A 19702-nucleotide genomic window follows, 5' to 3' on the forward strand; every position below is an offset into this window, starting at 1 on the left:
AGCATCCCAGTTCATATTGGGTTATCCCAAGTTGGGCCATTAAGTCTATCAGGGTGGTACTGTAGTCATTCTCACCACTATGATTCCTTTGCGATATCAGTGCCTGATTCCGTGTGTTCAGCAGTGTCATTACCATTGAGACTCTTCTTCTTGGGGAGACAAGAATTCCATCTCCATGTAAGTAGACCACATCGGTATGCATACCAGAATACTGGTACCATCAGTAATATTGAGTAGCCCAGAAGGGTGTATTGCACATGTTCATCCTCGAGTTCTCCGGAGTATGCCACCGCAATCGCTACCACAGCTACCAGTATTACCACTGCTGCCAATAGGCCAAAGCACATATAATCCTTGGGCCAGTGGAATATCTTTTTGTACTCTATACAGTACCAGGTAATTCCCAGGGAAACTAGGTGCACTGCTAGGAGGGGGAAGCCTATGGTACTGAGTAGTACTGGGTAGTACTTAGTAACAGTTCTTAGTCCTCCATATTGTTGGGAATTGCCAGACATTGCTAAGGACATAATAGAGGCCATTGCTAATGACAATATAGAAGCGTCTGCTATAGATGATGCTATCAGCGCAACAACCACCATCAGTTGTACTACACTCAGGACACCAACACTGACCGGAGTAAACTGTTACGCCACAACTTCCACAGTGGCTTCCTATACCCTTACTGATCCTGCTCGTTGTTTTTTCTTTATTTTTCTGTCCCAGACAACACGTATCTCCATCCTGCCACCCAACCCACTTCTGTAGTCCGTGTGCCAAGTGGTCTATCAGTGTCCCAATGACCTTGGTATCTTTGCTTTTACTACTACTACACTGTCTCATTACCTTATGGATAAACCCACTGACGGTGTTCTTACTAGGACCTACTTGGAGTTGACCTTGGGACACTTCGATAAAATCCTTAAGTGACTTCTGACTATCACCTAGTTTTCTAATGCCTCCCACATTTCCTGTAGTAATCCTTGTTTACCACTTTTACCATTTGATAGCTCCTCTAGTTCCCCCTTAACGCTCCCTAGATCAGCCTTAGCCGTCTCTAGATTACCATTCACCCCCGGCTTTTCTAGTTCCTTCTTAGCCGCCTTTAGTGCCGTCTGAGCCCCTTCTAGTTTCCCCTTCACCTCCTGTAGTGCCCCCTTCACATTTCCATTCCCACTACCATCCTTCTTCTTCACTACCTCCACTAGTTTACTCACTACCTCCAGTATCTTCTCTAAAGCCTCCTTTAGTTGCCCTAAGGAGATACTCCTTTTCTCTAGTACATCCTTTACTGCCTCCACTACTCCCCCTAGGGCCCCTACCAACCCTATTACCAGTGTCATCGTTTAGTCACAATAGAACTACTACTGGTAAACAGTACTACATGGTGCCTTGCGATATGAAGGTGATGACGTTACCCAGTCATATCACTGATGCCGCCACTATAGAATTGATTTCTAAATCCCATTGGCAATGGGCAGCACTGGCCTGAACCACCACAGTGTCCCAAGTGGGATGCAGCGGATGGGTACTCTGGCGTTTCGTTGTCTGGTACTGCATTACAACTAAACCCGGGCAACCTGTCCTCTAGGAATGCCTGGAGGGGGGAGGGGACACCAGTGGTAGTCATATTGCCACACTGAGAACACATGGTAGGATTCCCCTTTTTGCCACACTTTGTGGAGTGTTGTGTACATCCAGAGCACTTGGGAGAGTTGCATATATCCTTCATCTGCTCTATGGCTTGAATAAATTTTTGCGTGATCCAATAGGGTATGTAGCCATATAGCTTTGAGCTCTCATTTTCTAGTTCTTTCTTCAATGCCTCCAATGCATCACGTACACCTTTAATAGCCTCACTTAACTTGTCCTTGGCACTACTGTAGTCCCGTTTGTTCTCTTCACCATTCGTTGCCTTCCCTAGTGCACCTTCTACCTCCCCTAGTTTCCCATTACTTCTACCATTCCTCGTCAGCTCCTCTAGTTTATTTTTAGCCGCCCCTAGTTTTCCATTCAGCCCACCCTTATTCACTTTCTGCACCTCCGCCTCTAGTCCCGTCTTAGCCTTCTCTAGTCCCGCCTTAGCCTCCCCTAGTGCCTTCTGCACCCCCTTGATTTCCTCTCCCTTCCTCCCTTCCAATGCCTCCTGGGCATTACCCAATTGTACCACTACCTCACCAATCTTCTCTAATACTTCCTTTAGTGCCCCCGGAATATCCTTTGCGCCCCCCTTTGCTACCACCTTTCCCAACTCCTCCTTTACCTTACCCACCCTATAATGCCTATCATGTTCCATGGGGTTACACCCCAGGCACATCCAGCTAACTACACCCTTTCCAAGCACTCCACTACCATACCTACACTCACGCCATTTACCTCCACAAGTAACTTTCACTGCACATTGCTTCCTAAGGAAGTACAACTGGTAGAACAAAGCCCTAATGTAGTGTACCACCTGGTTGTATGCTTGGATGGACACAGTGGGATAGGTAAATCCACACTCAGTGTTGGCATATAAGGAGTGGATAGGTGGTTCCTTGGTGCCAGTAGTGCTGTGTAATCCTCCTTGAATACCTATGAGTACCAGTGGGCAGTACTGGGTCACTGCCTGGAAGTGGGCAAACAGGTTGTATTCATGAACTGTAATGGGATGAGGGCGTTTTTCTTGGAGAAAGGCGAGTGTTGGTGTCTCATTGCTATTTTCTTCGGGTTTCTTGAGTACCTTTTCGAGTCTATCCTTACCATGCTTCAATATCTCTGGGTATGCCTGACTATAGGGCAATGCACTTAGCCAGTATAGGATCTCACGGATTGTCTTGGGATTTTTAGTGTTGGTGATCTCTTTCGTACTCTTCTTTTGTAATCCAGTAAAGTAGGCACATGATAGAATGTAGAGCTTGAAGAGGGGACCGAGCTTGTTCTGGTCAATCTTCGGGTCAGTACCATTGCCCTGAAAGACACTACCGCCAAATGCACCTTTATTTATAGCGTGAATGAAACCACCAAAGTTAAACCCAGCTGGATTCCTAAATGTATTATCATCCTTGTCCTTGCCATGGCCTTTATTGCTACTAGTATCTGCGAATCCCAAATAGAACTTTTGTACAAAGTCAATGTTAATCACCTTATCGAGTCTATTCTCCGGTCCCTTGTCATTCAACATTGCCTTAGGAAACCCTAGGGCCTGTAGCCATTGGGATAGTGTGCCGTCATCTAGACCACTACCGTCGAGGATGTGGTTATTCCAGTATGGACTAGTAACGTCCCATTTGCCTGTCCAATGCATATAGGTAATGCCACTCCAGATGAGACATACTGACCCTAGGAAAATACGGGCACATTGGTGACGGCGGTGGGAGGGGGTATTACCATTACCTCTCTCCTTTAGATCCGACCATACGGGTCTTATACGATAATCTGAGCTATCGTATATTGATATGAACGACATTTCTCCATATGCTGACTGATAACTGTCATGGTATATACGACAGTGATAGCTGTCGTCCTTCATACAACTACACTTATCACTACACTTCCCACACTCACCCTTACAACAACACTTGCAGCATTTGCCTGCTAAAGCGCATTTACAACTCTCAGCAGTACATCCATCACCACTACAGCTACACCTATGCGTACTACTACCACCACTACACCTTGTACACCCCCTGCCCAGGTGACTACTACTGCCTCCCTTAATACACCCACACTTGTCACAAGAGCTATCCTTCCGCTCTACATCCTCTAGATACTTGCACGTACCACTGCCACCTTTGCCACCAGTGCACCTACTAGTGCCATGAGCGGCCTGACCCTGACTACCATTATTACACTCCACTATCTTACTCCACCCAACGAGTGCACTGAGTACCTGTGCCAGCTGGTCTATATAGGTCCGTACTACAGAGGTACCATTATGGCACTGCTAGATCACTCCCCCGAATAGCTAGCAGTTCTTTACTAAGTGAGTTACTAAACTTCGATGAAACTTTTATTAACAATACTACTATATTTTCATGGAACGTTTATCAATCTTTTACTAAAAGTATCACTACTTGCATCAGCACTATAACACTCGTTGTTCTATGTTACACTGTATTCATTTGTTAGGCAGGTATAGCGCAACGACTACTACCATCACTACCAACTACAAATGGTGATCTCTAGTGAGCGGATTGATATTGTCATGCATTATGACATCTTTATAAATGAATCTTCATGACCACAGAATGTAGTGTTGTGACATAATTGCTCATAGGTTAACATATCATTATGCCGTTGTTTGTATCGTAATACAACATAGATATAGACACAATCCGTGATGCATCTATCTTGGAATATGTTTCCATAGTGGACGGCAACAGATCTCACGTGGCTATGACACTGTACTGGTATATAGAATCACATTATGTCATGGTCAACAGGACACTATGGCACTTGGTGAAGTAACCTTGTCTATCATGGCATAGATGTTGCACATATTGTGACACTCATGTCATATATCGTGATAATTACCTGCAAACACTAGGGTACCAATACTGGTCTGTAGAGCACCTCCACTGATAATTATCTGAGGAATGCATGATAGAAATGCAATCGCAATAGTTACATGCCACATAAATAGTTATCATATAGTAGTTTGAATAACTGCATAGGAGATCAACTCCTAACATGCTGTTACTGGTATAATGCATGGGGCATAACAACAACTATATATGTTCTCAACTAGGATCTTCACTCTTCACTAACTTTCTCAAGATGGTAACATTCAACATACTATGGAAACTCTGCTTAGTTGTGGCATTTGGGCTTTCTGCCACTGTCACGTCTACTGATGTAGCCCAGGAGCAGCCCAAGAAGGAATCGTTCTTAAGTAGATTCTTCGGCAAGAAAGAATCAACTGCAACTAAACCTGTGGAAGAAAAAGAAGCAAGCAGCCATAACACCCAAGGATACAGTGATCCAAATGATCCACCCAAATACTCTGTTGAATGGTATCTGTTACCCAAGCCGGAAAACAGAGCTGCCTTACGTAAAGCGCTGCCAAGCGATATAGCAGAAATGGTTCCAAAGGATTACAAAAGGCGAATCTGGTCTGCACTAGAGGGCTGTATTATCAAGTTTTTCAAAATAGAGGCCGCTGAATGGTACTTGCTACCCGAGCCGGAAAGCAGAGCCGCATTACGTTATGTGTTGCCATCTGATTTGGCTGCAAAGGTACCGGAGGACTCTAATGAAGCAATAAAACCCGAAGTAGAGAAAGATATTAGGAAGTTATTCTCACAGACTTTCCAGAAAGGGAGATTAACGCACTCATGGTCAACAGCCATGGATTGATATTGGTAGATCACCAATACTCTAATATCTTCATAAAAACGCAGTTATCATAATATCATAGTATATAGACTTCTGTAGCACACTACATTGTTGCATATTGCTCAGTATATCATGAAGTATAGACTTGTGTAGCTAACACTAGTAATCATAACATGATTAGTATACTATACACAGACATAACAAGCGCTTCTAACAGATACTTTCCTTTTCAGATATATATCTCTTCACAGCAACATACTAAACACTACATTAATCTCATACGACACGTTGCTGTGCTAATATTACTGTTAACTAGCAATAGGGGTGCTTTCTGATAAGCAGCGTTAGCACAGCACGCATTTGGGCGTCCCTATATCACTCACCACTACTGCACAAGGTAGCTTCTTGACAATACAGCTCACAGGATGCCATCTCATTATACCGTTGTTGGTACCGTGATACTGCATAGATATAGGCATAATCCGTGATACAACTATCTTGGAATATGATTCCATCATGATAACTAACAGAACATAAGTGCCTATGACACTGTACCGGAATATATACCATAGTATGTCATGGTCAAAAGGACACTATAGCACTTGGTGAAGTAACCTTGTCTATCATGTCGTTGGTTTTGTACAGATGGTGACAGGTACGTAGCTATTAACAATTCTTACCGTATAATTTCACTCTTCCAATACCGGTCTGTAGAGCACCTGTACCGATAGTTATCTGATCAGTGCCTGACAGCGACAGAACCACCATGATTTAATGTCTCCCAGATATATAGTGCACAGCAACTTAAATAGCTGCACTGAAGAGCAACTCCTAACATGCTGTTACTAGTATAATGCATGGGGGCACAACAACGACATCAGGTGCAACAGTTAAGAACCTCACTCCCTATTAACCTTACCAAGATGGTAGGCATTAAAACCTTACCAACGATCTGTATATTGGTGGCATTTGGGCTTTCTGCCACTGTCACTGCTACTGATGTAGTCCAGGAGCAACCCAAGAAGGACTCAGTGGTCAGTGGATCATTACGTAAGAATGAAGAATCTGTTGCTAAACCTCAAGAGGTTTCAAAGAGTGAGACTGATGAACCACCCATGTTTTCTGTTGAATGGTATCTCTTACCCAAACCCTTAAACAGAGCAACTCTTCGTTACATATTGCCATGGACCATGATATTGTCCGTACCAGAGGACTGCAAAAAGCCAATATTGCCCGCAGTAGAAAAACGTATTAGAAATCATTTTTCTTGGGTTGAAAAACAGAAACAAAAGGAGTCTGATTCTGCACAACGTAAAACCACTGATGTTGGCCAACCCCCAAAGAAGTCCTTCACCAGTAGATTCTTCGGTAAAAAAGACGCATCTGCCAATACACCTGTTGATGTACCAGAGTTACCCAAGTTTTCTTTTGAATGGTATTTTGTACAGAAGCCCGAAAACAGAAAACATCTTCGTGACAGGTTGCCATATTCTACGAAAGCTTTTGTAGCACCGGACTGTAGAGAGCCAATAGCGCCTGTGTTTGAAAAACGCATTAGAGATTATTTGTCATTATATAGCGTCGACTGGTATCTGTTATCAAAGGAGGAAAACAGAATTGCTCTACGTTATTTGTTGCCATCTGATTTGGCTGCCAAGGTTCCAGAGGACTATAATGAACCTATAGATCCCGAGGTGGAAGAACTTATTAGGGAGCATTTCTCGACGGTTGAGGAGAAGCAAAGGCCTAATCGTTTTTGGTATTTGCATTTGTGAATCAACAACCATGGACAACTTCATGAAAACGCAGTTATCATAATGTCATAGTGGATATACATTTGTATCACACGACAGTGCCACATATGTCCTACCATGTAGTAGTACATGTACATCTCTACCACACTACCCTAATACATATACTCCATTGTGCCACAGCACCCATACATAGCCCAACCTCCCTAATCATAGCACCCATGTACGCTCTCTACCGCTGTATCAATACAACTGCACATTAGCATATATGCTACTTTGTGGTTTCCCCGGTAATGGCTTAGTATGGTACTGTATACTAACCAGGGTATCAATAATGTCCCATGGAAGTGACTTTGTTATAGACCACTGACCCACAGTGATATTCAGTGTTAGTACTACAATATGTATTCTCCTAGACTACATCATATTATACATCCCACTCTCCACTAGTACATATCACTACCTCTATCAGGATATCCACAGTGATCGCTACAAGAGTCCTGAAAGTAAGTTGGCATGACCTCAATCAATGGATCATGTATTGTTATAGACACAGATCAGTGCCTATAAAGTGCCAACACTACTGTTCAAGCCACTAACTAGTGCCCCATCATGAGGGTTGCCCTAGCATCCTAAAAACCCCACCGGGGTAACACCAACATAAATTATGGCCCCACTAAGCACTCCTTTGTGCGGGGAGGGAGGGACACAGAGAGTTAGCAGTTACTATGTAGTCGCCAAAAAGTACTACTACACATATTACTCTACCCAAAAATTCTACCACTACATTGCTAAACTTTTACTAACTATGCTACTAAACCATCACTAAAATCACTAATAAACTTTGATCAAAATACTCTATCAATGCCATTCCCCTCCTCCCCGTCATCACCTTATACCACATACATTGCCACCGGTGCTCTCCACCCCTTAACCAATGTGACCTCATATGAGTCCAGTCCAGTGGCCATATGGCACCAAAGGCTAGGTATAGCACTGCCATGAGCCACGCCAAGGTCATTACAAAGATCCACGGGAGCCTGGTGGTGTAGATGAGCTTATTTATTTCGTGGTGGAGGCCTTTAGCAGTGATGCCTGTCTTCAGGTGGTCACCTTCTAGGTCCTTCGTCAGTGTTTTCAGGAAATGGTGACATTGCTTCTTCTGTGCACTCCCAGTACCTACATAACCATTTAATACCCCTAACAGCCACTACATTTCTGTGAAACTTTTACCAAAAGTAATGTCAAACCTTTACTAAAACCAGCAGTAAACTCTTACTGAATATACCATGAAAAGTTTAATAGAATCATTACGTAATCCTTACTAACCTTTCTAGATAGATTCTACGATATGTCCACCAAAACACTGAGTAATCTCATCCATATAATACCCTAACAACAACTACTTTTATACTAAACCTTCACTAGCATTGCTACTACATTTCTGTGAAACCCTTACTAAAATGCCACTACTTTTCTGTGAAACCCCTGCCAAAACTGCCACTACTTTTCTATGAAACCCCTGCCAAAAGTGCTACTACATTTCTGTGAAACCTTTACCAAAACGCCACTACATTTCTGTGAAACCTTTACCAAAACTGCTACTACTTTTCTGTGAAACCTCTGCCAAAAACCGTAGTAAACTTTTACTGAATATAGGACGAAAATTTTAATAAATCACTACGAAACCTTTACTAACAGTGCTACTGGAGTTTTACCAGAGCGGCTATTAATACATTACAAAACGTATACCATCATTACCACTAGATGTCCACCAAAAAATGTCAGTAACTTTATTCATTTAATACCCCTAACAGCTACCACTTTTCTAGTAAAGTTTTTCGAAATGTGCTACTAAACTTTTGTGAAACTTTGATTAAAAGTGTGAATAAACGTTTTCTAAAGTTATTAGTTAACGCTAACAAAAATTGATGCTCCAATCTCACTACGGATACTTCATATGACCACTCCTAGGACACTGTTGCGCGCCACTGTAACGGACATTCGTGCGCCGAAGGCGCCCCTATCTCTTACGGCGCGCCCTGAAAACATTGTTTCTACACTGCCTCACTACTTAACCCCATCAACATCGGGTAAAATACACAGAAAATTGACACTATATAGTCACCATGCGATTACTATCTGCTTTATCTACATTATTTGTAGTTATTGCCCCTATAGGCACTACTTTTGCTATTTAGATCCCACTACTGCTTTCACCATTACTGCTACTAGTAATGCCCCTCCACCTATTCCTAGCAATACCGCTAGTGGTATTTTCCAGGCATCATTACTCTTAACTAATGCAGCCACTAATGGACCCCCGAACACAGCTACTGTCCCTAGAGACACTGTTGCGCCGAAGGCGCCACCACTTTGCCACTATGTCTTACCAAAGAACTCCAATATACCCCTCCCCTTCTTCTTACCCACCATCAGTACCTCCCATGGACTCAGACTACCCTTCCTGAACCATCCCCTACAATGTGACCTCATATGTGTCCAGTCCAGTGGCCATATGGCACCAAATGCTAGGTAGAGCACCGCTACTAGCCATGCTATGGTCAGGACAAAGATCCAGGGGAGCCTGGTGGTGTAGATGAGCTGGTTTATTTCGTTAATGAGTTTCTTGAACTCGCTGCTGCCTTCTACATTCTTCAAGGTCTCCAAGAAATCGTGACACTTTTTTTGTGTACCTACACCACCATTTAATACCCCTAGGGCACTGTTGCGCCGAAGGCGCCATTATAGCACTATGTCTACACTATCCATACTACTGTACTATAACTCACCTGGACCTTTGTGCAACTTCTCTACATCACCATACCCAAAGCCATACTTGTACAACACCGGTAGTACCCCGGTACATGATACGACAGAGGTACAGCAGCATGTGTCTCTATTTCCATGGGTTCCGGCTTGGCACTGTCCACCGCCACATCCACCAGCAGCTCCTCCCGGACCTACTACACCATTAATCCACATGACACTGTCGCGCCGAAGGCGCCCCTATAGCACTGAAACCTACCCGTACACCCATCACTCTTACAATCCACCTTCATATAATCCTCCTTCAACTTATCCAACCCTTCCTGGAACTCCCCTATCAAATATACCAACCATGACAGGTAGGTCCCGGCCATCGCTGGACTCAACTGGCCATACTGCTGGCCACTCAGAGGAGAGAGGTATTGAGAGCATTGACCAGTAGGGGCACTGTTAGGGCATGTATATAGGCACTTCAAGGTATCGTTCTTGTTACTGCAATCTCCACCGTATTTCTTAAGTGCCTCGACCACTGCATCACCACCAATAGACATCATGTGCAATTTAGATTCCTGCTCGTATATCCCTAGGGCCTTGTTAACTTCCTGCTCTCCAGCACCACCACTCTTTCCCCCAATATAGACTATATAGTAATAGAACCCAAAGAGGTCACCCAGGGTCCGTGGCACCGTGGGAGTAATACAGGCCAGTAGTCTCAGTAGTACCACTAGGGTGCCATGGCACTTCTCTGGGTCACAGTGGTACTCCAGGAGTAGTGACAGTGTATTCCCAGTGCAGTGGGCAGGGTAAGTGCCAGCGGCACCACTACCTGCTACACGATGAGTCCATGTGACTCCCAAGGCGCCCTTATAGAACTAGGGTGGGACGTACCTGCTTGAGCTCCTGTAAGTTGCTCTGTCTTATGGGTACCCTGGGTTAAATCTGTGCATACCATGAGTCACTGTTAGTCGCTAGGGTTACTGTGGCGCCCAGGGGGTGCCCCTAGTGTATATATACAGTGCCTTAGGGGTGCCATATAGTACTGGGACGTACCTTTGAAGTGGTTCTCTCTTTGTTGAGTACTGCCACTACCACTTTCTGCGCTCCAACCCATTGGAACAGGGCACAACTTGGGGTAATTGAGGTCTGGCGTGCCAAAGTGACCTTTAGGATTATCATCTTTAGTGGTCCAATGAGTCTCAATAGGTGGATAATCATCGACACCTCTGCCGATGGTTTGATTGCACACCATCTTTCCTGGTCCATCGCATAGGAATGACATCAATGGCGAGTCAGTGCTGGTGCTATCCATGCACTTACACTTTCCAGCAGCACTACCTGCTACACCATTATTCCATATCAAATATATACCACCCACCTGTACTGCTAGCAGAACACAACCAAGTGCTGGCACTCCACTTGACTTCCTTCCCATACCTACAACTCTGCCAGCCCAGCACAGTGTTCCCTCCCACTCCTACTCCTCCTCCCACTCCCACCTTACACTGCTTCCTCAGGAAATAGAGCTGGTAGAAGCAGTGGTAGACATATATCCTCAGTTGGTCCAGGCACTGGGCGGCCGAAAGGTCCATATGGAAGCCAAAGAGCCCATTGGCATACATCCCATGGAGGGGGCCTAAATAGAGTTAGTGTGACTGGGTACCACTGTGATTACTTACCAAACTTGGACACTTCCAGGTGGTACCCGCCATAGCAGACTTCACCTTTTCCGAGGGGTTTTCCGGTGGAAGCTCCCGGTTGCTGGGGAGACTGTGCCTGTGCAGCTGCTTCTTGTTCCTTTATATCTTTAGGGTCGCATCTCTTATGACGGTTTTTCTTATGATGTGGACACTTATTCTTCTCCGCAGCAGCTGGAGCACTACCTACTCCACCATAAGTCCACATGACTACCCCTAGAGCACTGTCGCGCCGAAGGCGCCCTTATATATCACTGTCTATATCACTCACCTTGTGTTGTCTGCTTCACTTCCCTTTCTATGGTCCCCTGGATACCGATGAGTACCAGTGGGCAGTAGCCACAGGCGGCCAGTAGGTAGTGGGTAATGTTGTCCTTGTGGAGATCTGTCTTGCCGCCAGATTTAGTTCCTTCCAGTGAGTATTTCCCACCCTCCGGGAATTTCTGTCCCATCCTCTCTACCAGTGCCTTGTATCCCTTACTATAGGGCAATGCACTAAGCCAGTATAGGATTTCCCGGATAGTGCGTGGTTTCCTGGGAGAGGTAGTGTCCTTTTTGGCATCACTAGCACCGTCAGTACTAGTGGCCGCCTTTGGCGGCGACGTGATACCCTTGGCCCCGGCACTACCTGCCCTGAAGTACCCACTGGCCAGGATGTGTAGTACCAATAGGGGATACTTTGTACAAATTTCTTCAGTATTCTTCCCTGTAAGGGCAGTTTTTGCTCCACTATAGATACTGCTGTAGTACTCAGCTACACTACCTAGGGTACATTGGTACTATAGAGGAGGTAGGACTTACCCTGAGAAGCACCTTTCACGGATGCGAATTCTTTCCATTGGATACCTTTGGCACCACTAGGCTCCGTTCCCGATAGTAATTTCCATACATCTGCTCCCTTCTTCCCACTACCTACTACACCATAAGTCCACATGCCTACCCTAGGCAGTACTTACCACCACTCCCATTCAACCTCTCCAGGTCGTAGCCCATGGCCGCCATGAATGACCCGAGACCCTTGTCCACCTCATGTAGCTTACTATCCTTCCACCTCTCGGTGCTACTTCCATTTCCTGTTAGGAACCCCAACTGACTGAGTCCACTCCAGATGAGACATACCGACCCTAGGAAAATACGGGCCAGGAGGTGGACCTTAGTGGAGTCAGTGGAGATGGAGGTCCAAATGTAGTCTTTGGTGGTGGAACCGGCACCACTGGGTTGAGCAGTGGGTTTGCAATAGGCCGAGAGGTAGCATTTTTTGGTAGCCTCAGTGGCCTTGGGACCACACTCAGTACAGTCATGACATTTCTTTCCACCGGGACTACAACAGTTAACACCACTACCATTACAATCACACTTCCTGCCTATCCCCGTACTCTTTCCACCTTCCCCCTTAAGACAACACTTATCTTGATCCCCTTCTTGCCACCCAACCCACATCTGTAGTCCCAGTGCCAAGTGGTCTATCAGTGCCTTTATGACCTCGGTGCCACCAGCACAGGTAGAGGTACTACTGGCAGCACCAGTGCTGCCATCACCAAGGAGTCCGAGGTCCTGGAGCACTGGCTTTACTATGGACTGTTCCTCCGTTAGGAGTATGCCATCCCAGTACCTCTCAGGGTGTGGACCAGGGGTCCCCGGGGACCTGGCATCATACAGTAGGTCCTTCACTGCCTTGGCCAAGTAGCACAAGCAATCTGTATGGTCGTGTGGGAGCTAGTGTTAGTGCTATTGACTTACGGGGGCCATTACTAGTGCTTGCCGGCTTCTTTGCCACATTTTGTTTACCATCCTTACCAGTTACCCTGAGGACCCAGTCAATGGCCTCCTTCAGGTTGGTAGGTGCCTGGGTGAGGCTGCCGTAAGGTGCCCAGGCCTTTGACATTATGTTACCACCCCTTGTTTCGAGAGTGTCCAGTGAGAGTCAGTGGTAGTCAAGGTCAATGTATCGGGGTGGAATCCTAGGGAGGTGGAGCGCGCCGTAAAGAGGTAGTGGCGCCTTTGGCGCGACAGTACTTTGGAGGCGCGCGGTGGGAGTAAAGGGGATTCCACCACTAGTGGTAGTGTATATGTAGAATAATATGGATTATCCAGTACCGGTAGATTCCGTATAAGCAATTCAGCATTCCAGTATAACAATGGCATCACCACCGTGGTAATACCTTAGGATTCTCTATTTAGTAGCACCTATTACTCAATAGCAATACCACCTCTGAGTATACTACCCTAGTAGATTCCCATAGGTAGTGGTGGAATCCCACAGAACAGTATGCGCGCCACCAATCTACGGGCGCGCTTAGTAGCATATAGGATTCCACCCCGATAGCCAGACGACTCCCTCACCACTGTGAGTACTGCTGAGTACTCCTAGAAGCACCGATAATGGCCCCTAATAGCTCTTGGAAACCTTACACGTCACTAACAGAGGCTCCCACCAACCTGAAGGAGGCCATTGACTGGGTCCTGAGGGTAACTGGTAGGGATGGTAAAGAACTGAACAAGGATACTGGTACGTTACTGTAGACACAGATATATAAGGGCGCCTTCGGCGCCACATTGTATATAGACTCACCCCTCTACAGAGTGTATTTGTGGCCTGGCGGCGGCAGTGACTGACCTACTGCAGTCAGTAGAACTGGAGTACCATGGTAAGTACTCAGTACTAGAGTAGTACTATCTAGTACCACTACCGGTATACAGTACCTCATGGTGTCCTATAGGCTATCAAGGAGAAAGTGATGGCGATGACAACAGCAAGGGCCCCCAAAAAAAGAGAGTCACAGAGTGCCTCAATGGGCTATTCTCCCTAGTCCAGGGGCTAGGTGGCACTCTCGTGGTCCGGACATATATAGACCAGTTGGCACAAGTACTCAGTGCACTCATTGGGTGGAGTAGGATAGAGAAGTGTTGGAACGGTGGCTGCAGTGGTAGTAGTGGCCATGGGAATCAACATGGCAAAGATGGCTCGTGCGAGTATCTTAAGGATGTGCAGAAGAACGATCCGTGTAAGGACTGTGAATGTATGAAATGGGATGATCCCAAGCCGGACAGTAATGAAGGACACCACCTAGGAAGGAGGTGTACAAGGTGTAGTGATGATAAGAAGAAGCCGTGTAAGTGTGGTGGTACTAGTGGTGACTCCTGTACTGCTGAGACTTGCAAATGCGCTTTAGCAGGCAAATGCTGCAAGTGTTATTGCAAGGGGAAGGGATGTGGATGTAGTAAAAAGGAGTGTAGTTGTGTTGAAGACAATGACAAGGGCACATATAAAGGTGGCCATCGTATATACAAGGATATATATCAGTCGGCATATGGAGAGATGTTGTTTCCATCAATATATATTGATGACTATTTGGCGATGAAACCCGTATGGACAGATCTACTGGAGAGGGGTGGAAGTGTGACCCCCTCCCATCGCCGTCACCAATGTGCCCGTATTTTCCTAGGGTCAGTATGTCTCATCTGGAGTGGAATCACCTATATGTATTGGACAGGAAAGTGGGCCAAGGGTAGCCCACGGTGGAACAATAATATTTTGAATGGTAGTGGTCTAGATGATGGTACCCTATCCCAATGGCTCCAGGCCTTAGGGTTTCCTAGGGATATGTTGAATAACCATGGGCCGAAAAATAGATGGGATGCAGTTATATGGGATGGGATTAGGGGTAAGCTATATTTGGGATTCCCGGATACTGGTAATGGTAGTCCTGTCCATGGCCAAGACAACAGTGATAATACATTCAGAAATCCGGCTGGTATGAACTATGCAGGATATATACATACTTTAGAGAAGGGTGCATTTTGCAGCAACGCTACTATCTTCCATAAGAATGCTAATGGCGCCACCAGCATAGCTGAAGAAAACATCAACAAATGTGGTGCATTGTACAAGCTCTACATTCTATCGTGTGCCTATTTCACTGGGTTACAGAACAAAGCGCCGCCGAAGGCGGAAAATAAAACTCCCCGAACAATCCGTGAAATCCTCTACTGGCTCAGTGCATTGCCCTATAGTACGGCATATCCAAAGATACTGAAGCATTCCAAAGGAGTATTGAAGAAGGTAGCACCAGAAAAGGATGGTACTAAAACGCTCTCATTCCTTCAAACAGGCCGTTCAGCTCCAATTACCGTTGATGAATTCAACCTGTTTGCCCACTTCCAAGCAGTGACCCAGTACTGCCCACTGGTCCTCATCGGTATCCAGGGTGGACTCAAGGGCGCTGATAGCACTAAAGAACCTGCCATTCACTCCCTCTATGCCAACACGGAGTGCCACTTCACCTACCCATCAGTGCCCATCCAAGCATACAACCAGGTGGTCCACTACATTAGGGCCCTGTTCTACCAACTCTACTTCCTTAGGAAGCAATGTGCCATGAAAGTGGCTCTAGGAGGCAAATGGCGTGAATGTAGGTATGGTGATGGGGTGCTTGGGAAGGATGTGGTTAGCTGGATGTGCCTGGGGTGTAGCCCCATGGAACATGATAGGAAAAAGAGGGTTGATAAGGTAAAGGGGGAGATACTGAAGGGGATAAAGGAGAGTGATAAGCTCGCAGGGGGGCTAAAAACATTATTGGAAAAGATTGGCGAGGTAGTGGTACAATTGGGTAATGCCCAGGAGGCATTGGAAGGGAAGAAGAAGGATGCTATAGAGGGGGTGAAGAAGGCACTAGAGAAGGCTAAGAAGGCACTAGAGAGTGCTAGGACGGGACTGGAGGCGGCGGTGAAGGATGGGCTGAATGGGCAAGCAGAACTAACGAAGGCTAAGGAGGCACTAGAGAAGCTGACGAAGGGTGGTGGAGCACTAGATATATTAGTGAAAAATGGTAATGATGCTGGGTCATTACAGCAGATATCTAATAGTGGACAAGAGTGGGAGAAGGATTACAGTAGTGCCAAGGACAGGATTAGTGAGGCTATTAGTAAGGTACGGGATGCATTGGAGGCATTAAAGAATGAACTAAAAGATAAGAATTCAATGCTGAAGGGTGGCCTAGCGGATTGGGCTACTGCAAAATTTCAACAAGCTATAGATCAGATCAAAGACATATGCAACGCTGCCAAGTGCACTCCATGTGAATCACACTTCACCAAGTGCGGCCAACCATCAAATCCCACTGTCTGTCAGACCTGCCTCCAACCCACTACCACTGGTGTCCCCTCCCCCCTCCAGGCATTCCTAGAGGATAGGTTACCTGGTTTTAGTTGTAGAGAGGTACTCTACAGTGAGGACAACGACAAGTATCCACCTGCTGCATCCCACTTGGGACACTGTAATGGCTCAGGCCAGTGCTGCCCATTGCCAATGGGTTTCAGAAATAACTTCCAGGACGGTGTCACCCATACTGGCGCCAGACTCTATGGTATCCTGTACTTCTTCAGTAACGGTGACATGATGCAGTCTTGTGTTTATACACTAGTGAGGGTCACAGCAGCACTCAGTGCCACGACACCGCAGGTATTGGGTGATGTCTTTGGGTTCTTTAGGGGTGGTGTAGGAAATAAAGAGGAGGGGAAGAACAAGAAGGACCAGAACAAGAAATGTGAGCACGATAAAGACCCATCTAAAAAAGAAGATGATGACTACATTTGTGGGTGGTGTGCCTCCGGGTTGCGCCAAGAGGTACAAAATATAGGGTGGATACCACAGAAGGAGGGTGATGGAGGACAGTATAGAGGCACAGTAGGACAAGCACTGATAGATATTAAGGGTGATAAAGGGGATAGTGCTACTCTAATGTCCACTACTACTCCCACCACCACTTCCCTCTCAACACTCACTGACAGTAACCACTACGTATCCCCCCTAACCGGTGAACTCTATACGGCAGTGAGTGCCACCTTCGGTGGAACGTACCTCTCATGGGTACTGTATCTATCAGATGCACTTCATTCAGGACTAGAGTCACTCTCTGAGGCATTCCGTAATATTGAATGCCGGGGCTGTAAGGGACAGTGTGACCCCAATAAGTGCAAGAAGGGAGAGCACGGACAGAAGAGTGATGCAGGTAGCGCCGGACTATGCCAGTGCCAATCAATCGTATCATGTACCGGGGTACTGCCGGTATTGTATAGACATGGCTTCAGCTACGGTAACCCATTCAATCTGGAGGGGTACCAACAGAGGGATAAGGACAAGGGAGATTATAGCATCACAGAAAGGAGTGACAAGACTACTAAGCATTGCCACGAGTTCCTAGAGAGCCTGGAAAAAGTACTAGAGGACAAGCAGGAAGACACCTCTCAGGACCACCCCCTCACCAATCTCCTCTCCCAGGTCGGCCAACTCCAATACGACATACGGCTCCCGTGGATCTTTGTACTGACCTTGGCGTGGCTCTTAGCGGTAATGTACCTTGCCTTTGGTGCCATATGGCCACTGGACTGGACACATATGAGGTCGCATTGGTTACGGGGTGGAGAACACCAGTGGCAGTGTATGTGGTATAAGGTTATGACGGGACGCAAAGGAATGGAACTGGTGGAGTATTTTGGTAGAAAGGAGAGGAATATTGTGTAATAGTGTAGAAGCAGTGTTTGTAAGAGTTTTAGTGAGAATTGCATAGAAGTTGAGCAGCATTGTTAATAATTTTGTCATAAGTATAAAACGCCATTGTGTGTAAGATTGTAATAAATTAGTGGCGGATGTTGAAAATAGTAGATAAATAAAAAACAAAATCAATTTAGGTCGTATTTTAAAAAATTATTTTCGTAACATAATTACGTGTATGTCAAACCTTATCAATAATACTTTACCATTTCCAATTGCCACCGATTTGCCGCAATACAAAAAAAATATATTTCATAGAGTAATTTTTTTAATTACATAATAAGCAACTCATGACTACTCCCAGTTATAAACAGCACATTAACTATTACAATAAATGAATAGCAGATATTAAACAGTAACCAAATGCAACAGAATGTCTAGGAAAATGTTTAATAACAATAATATTAGCATTAATGTTTATATATATATATATATATATATACATACATATATAATATATATTTAAAATATCACAATGTAACAATTGAAAAAATGATGACGCAAGTACCAACCATCAACCGACCGACTTCGCATCTTCATATTTCTATACATTAGAGATTGTTAATATAAACTGTAATACCATTACAAACTGTTCCTTCTAAATGATAACTATATGTGCAATGATCTTACTGTATCGACGTGATACATCCCGTGTAACTTTTTCTCTTGATATAAACACACTTCGAAAACCATTTAATAATATATACTTTTTTGTACACATCAAAAATGCTATCTATTGTTTATTTGTTGCACATACAGCATCATAAAATAGAATTTATACTTAACATAAAATTAATATTCATATAATTAATCTTTATTACATACTATTTTTTATGAACGCATGCTATAATATCATATAAAATTCTACACATTGAAACATAACGAAGACGTTATTTGTTATTCAACATGAAAACAAACATTAATTTCATATATTATATGAAGTGAACAGTAATTGGAAATGTTAAAATGACATACGTAAAACAACAAACGTTTATAAGCAGTAAATATGTAATAAAATCAATTAGTTAATACCGTATTAAATTAAACAATAAAAAATTTTTATATTGGAAATCATAATATGTGATTTTTTTCATTGTAAAACAATCATCTTATATATCACACAACGTGTTGTAAAAATAATATGACATGCAAATGATTGAACACAGAAAAAACAAAAATTGTGAAAAAATACTTTAATATATTTATATTAAAATTAATTAATGAATCGTTATTGGAATATGACAACATTATCAAATGTTGATTGAATATTCAGAGTAATTAACATCATAGCATTAATGATCAACCTGTATCTATAATAAATTGCGTTTTTATTTTTTAATTTATTACACTTTTGCTTATCAAATAAATATATTGAGTATAAAATATGTATATATTGTGGTTTTTCGTATAAACAATTTTTGTTTTTGTGATGCATTAAAAGTGAAATACTATCATACTTTTGATTATAGTACTTTCTAATGAAATGCTGTCAAACTAACGATACTGATTTTTGGACTGCATTATTTTCAACAGTTAATGACTTTTTTATGTGGACAATTATTCATCATTTAAGGTAACAAATGATTAATATTACATGGTTCATATTTATAATATGCATTGCA

The 19702-nt window shown here is 44.2% G+C and overlaps 8 protein-coding genes across 8 annotated transcripts; 3 read left to right on the forward strand and 5 right to left on the reverse strand.

Moving 5' to 3' along the window:
* Positions 1 to 7: 7 nt before the first annotated feature.
* BBOV_IV007934 (putative integral membrane protein) lies at positions 8 to 538 on the reverse strand. Its single transcript, XM_051767611.1, has one exon. The coding sequence runs from the start codon at positions 525 to 527 to the stop codon at positions 78 to 80; it is 450 nt and encodes a 149-aa protein (XP_051623643.1). The 5' UTR covers positions 528 to 538; the 3' UTR covers positions 8 to 77.
* A 378-nt stretch (positions 539 to 916) lies between these two features.
* Positions 917 to 1360, reverse strand: BBOV_IV007940 (variant erythrocyte surface antigen-1 alpha subunit). Its single transcript, XM_001610666.2, has one exon. It carries the CDS (start codon positions 1338 to 1340, stop codon positions 942 to 944), a length of 399 nt encoding a protein of 132 aa, XP_001610716.1. The 5' UTR covers positions 1341 to 1360; the 3' UTR covers positions 917 to 941.
* A 36-nt stretch (positions 1361 to 1396) lies between these two features.
* On the reverse strand, positions 1397 to 3918 carry BBOV_IV007950 (variant erythrocyte surface antigen-1 alpha subunit). Its single transcript, XM_001610667.2, has 2 exons — positions 3910 to 3918; positions 1397 to 3868 (listed from the first exon to the last, which is right to left on the reverse strand). Exons 1-2 carry the CDS (start codon positions 3910 to 3912, stop codon positions 1412 to 1414), a joined length of 2460 nt encoding a protein of 819 aa, XP_001610717.1. The 5' UTR covers positions 3913 to 3918; the 3' UTR covers positions 1397 to 1411.
* Positions 3919 to 4735: 817 nt separating this feature from the next.
* BBOV_IV007960 (SmORF protein) lies at positions 4736 to 5359 on the forward strand. The gene has a single exon (XM_001610668.2). The coding sequence runs from the start codon at positions 4756 to 4758 to the stop codon at positions 5332 to 5334; it is 579 nt and encodes a 192-aa protein (XP_001610718.1). The 5' UTR covers positions 4736 to 4755; the 3' UTR covers positions 5335 to 5359.
* A 221-nt stretch (positions 5360 to 5580) lies between these two features.
* Positions 5581 to 6152, reverse strand: BBOV_IV007965 (uncharacterized protein). The gene is made up of 2 exons (XM_051767491.1): positions 5994 to 6152; positions 5581 to 5933 (listed from the first exon to the last, which is right to left on the reverse strand). The coding sequence occupies exon 2, from the start codon at positions 5881 to 5883 to the stop codon at positions 5689 to 5691; it is 195 nt and encodes a 64-aa protein (XP_051623660.1). The 5' UTR covers positions 5884 to 5933; positions 5994 to 6152; the 3' UTR covers positions 5581 to 5688.
* A 44-nt stretch (positions 6153 to 6196) lies between these two features.
* Positions 6197 to 7128, forward strand: BBOV_IV007970 (SmORF protein). The gene has a single exon (XM_001610669.2). It carries the CDS (start codon positions 6237 to 6239, stop codon positions 7086 to 7088), a length of 852 nt encoding a protein of 283 aa, XP_001610719.1. The 5' UTR covers positions 6197 to 6236; the 3' UTR covers positions 7089 to 7128.
* Positions 7129 to 9276: 2148 nt separating this feature from the next.
* Positions 9277 to 13482, reverse strand: BBOV_IV007980 (variant erythrocyte surface antigen-1 beta subunit). The gene is made up of 11 exons (XM_051767091.1): positions 13268 to 13482; positions 12484 to 13224; positions 12329 to 12439; positions 11799 to 12290; positions 11510 to 11713; positions 11209 to 11466; positions 10884 to 11168; positions 10722 to 10772; positions 10093 to 10659; positions 9857 to 10027; positions 9277 to 9760 (listed from the first exon to the last, which is right to left on the reverse strand). The coding sequence occupies exons 1-11, from the start codon at positions 13410 to 13412 to the stop codon at positions 9447 to 9449; spliced, it is 3339 nt and encodes a 1112-aa protein (XP_051623295.1). The 5' UTR covers positions 13413 to 13482; the 3' UTR covers positions 9277 to 9446.
* A 397-nt stretch (positions 13483 to 13879) lies between these two features.
* Positions 13880 to 18066, forward strand: BBOV_IV007990 (variant erythrocyte surface antigen-1 alpha subunit). Its single transcript, XM_051767584.1, has 2 exons — positions 13880 to 14036; positions 14248 to 18066. The coding sequence occupies exons 1-2, from the start codon at positions 13910 to 13912 to the stop codon at positions 18048 to 18050; spliced, it is 3930 nt and encodes a 1309-aa protein (XP_051623296.1). The 5' UTR covers positions 13880 to 13909; the 3' UTR covers positions 18051 to 18066.
* The last annotated feature ends 1636 nt before the right edge of the window (positions 18067 to 19702 follow it).

The sequence above is a fragment of the Babesia bovis genome (assembly GCF_000165395.2).
Source record: "Babesia bovis T2Bo chromosome 4 map unlocalized Chr4_1, whole genome shotgun sequence".
NCBI lineage: Eukaryota > Apicomplexa > Aconoidasida > Piroplasmida > Babesiidae > Babesia > Babesia bovis.

Excerpts from the sequence above, each read along its gene's own strand:
- BBOV_IV007934 (XM_051767611.1), bottom strand. The coding sequence starts at position 527 with ATGTCCTTAGCAATGTCTGGCAATTCCCAACAATATGGAGGACTAAGA.
- BBOV_IV007940 (XM_001610666.2), bottom strand. The coding sequence starts at position 1,340 with ATGACACTGGTAATAGGGTTGGTAGGGGCCCTAGGGGGAGTAGTGGAG.
- BBOV_IV007960 (XM_001610668.2), top strand. The coding sequence starts at position 4,756 with ATGGTAACATTCAACATACTATGGAAACTCTGCTTAGTTGTGGCATTT.
- BBOV_IV007965 (XM_051767491.1), bottom strand. The coding sequence starts at position 5,883 with ATGGTATATATTCCGGTACAGTGTCATAGGCACTTATGTTCTGTTAGT.
- BBOV_IV007970 (XM_001610669.2), top strand. The coding sequence starts at position 6,237 with ATGGTAGGCATTAAAACCTTACCAACGATCTGTATATTGGTGGCATTT.
- BBOV_IV007980 (XM_051767091.1), bottom strand. The coding sequence starts at position 13,412 with ATGTCAAAGGCCTGGGCACCTTACGGCAGCCTCACCCAGGCACCTACC. Across the intron at positions 13,225-13,267 it reads AAGCACTAGTAATGGCCCCC|ATTGCTTGTGCTACTTGGCC; the intron begins GTAAGTCAATAG and ends ACGACCATACAG. Across the intron at positions 11,467-11,509 it reads CCTGGAAGTGTCCAAGTTTG|GCCCCCTCCATGGGATGTAT; the intron begins GTAAGTAATCAC and ends AACTCTATTTAG.
- BBOV_IV007990 (XM_051767584.1), top strand. The coding sequence starts at position 13,910 with ATGGCCCCTAATAGCTCTTGGAAACCTTACACGTCACTAACAGAGGCT. Across the intron at positions 14,037-14,247 it reads AGAACTGAACAAGGATACTG|GCTATCAAGGAGAAAGTGAT; the intron begins GTACGTTACTGT and ends GGTGTCCTATAG.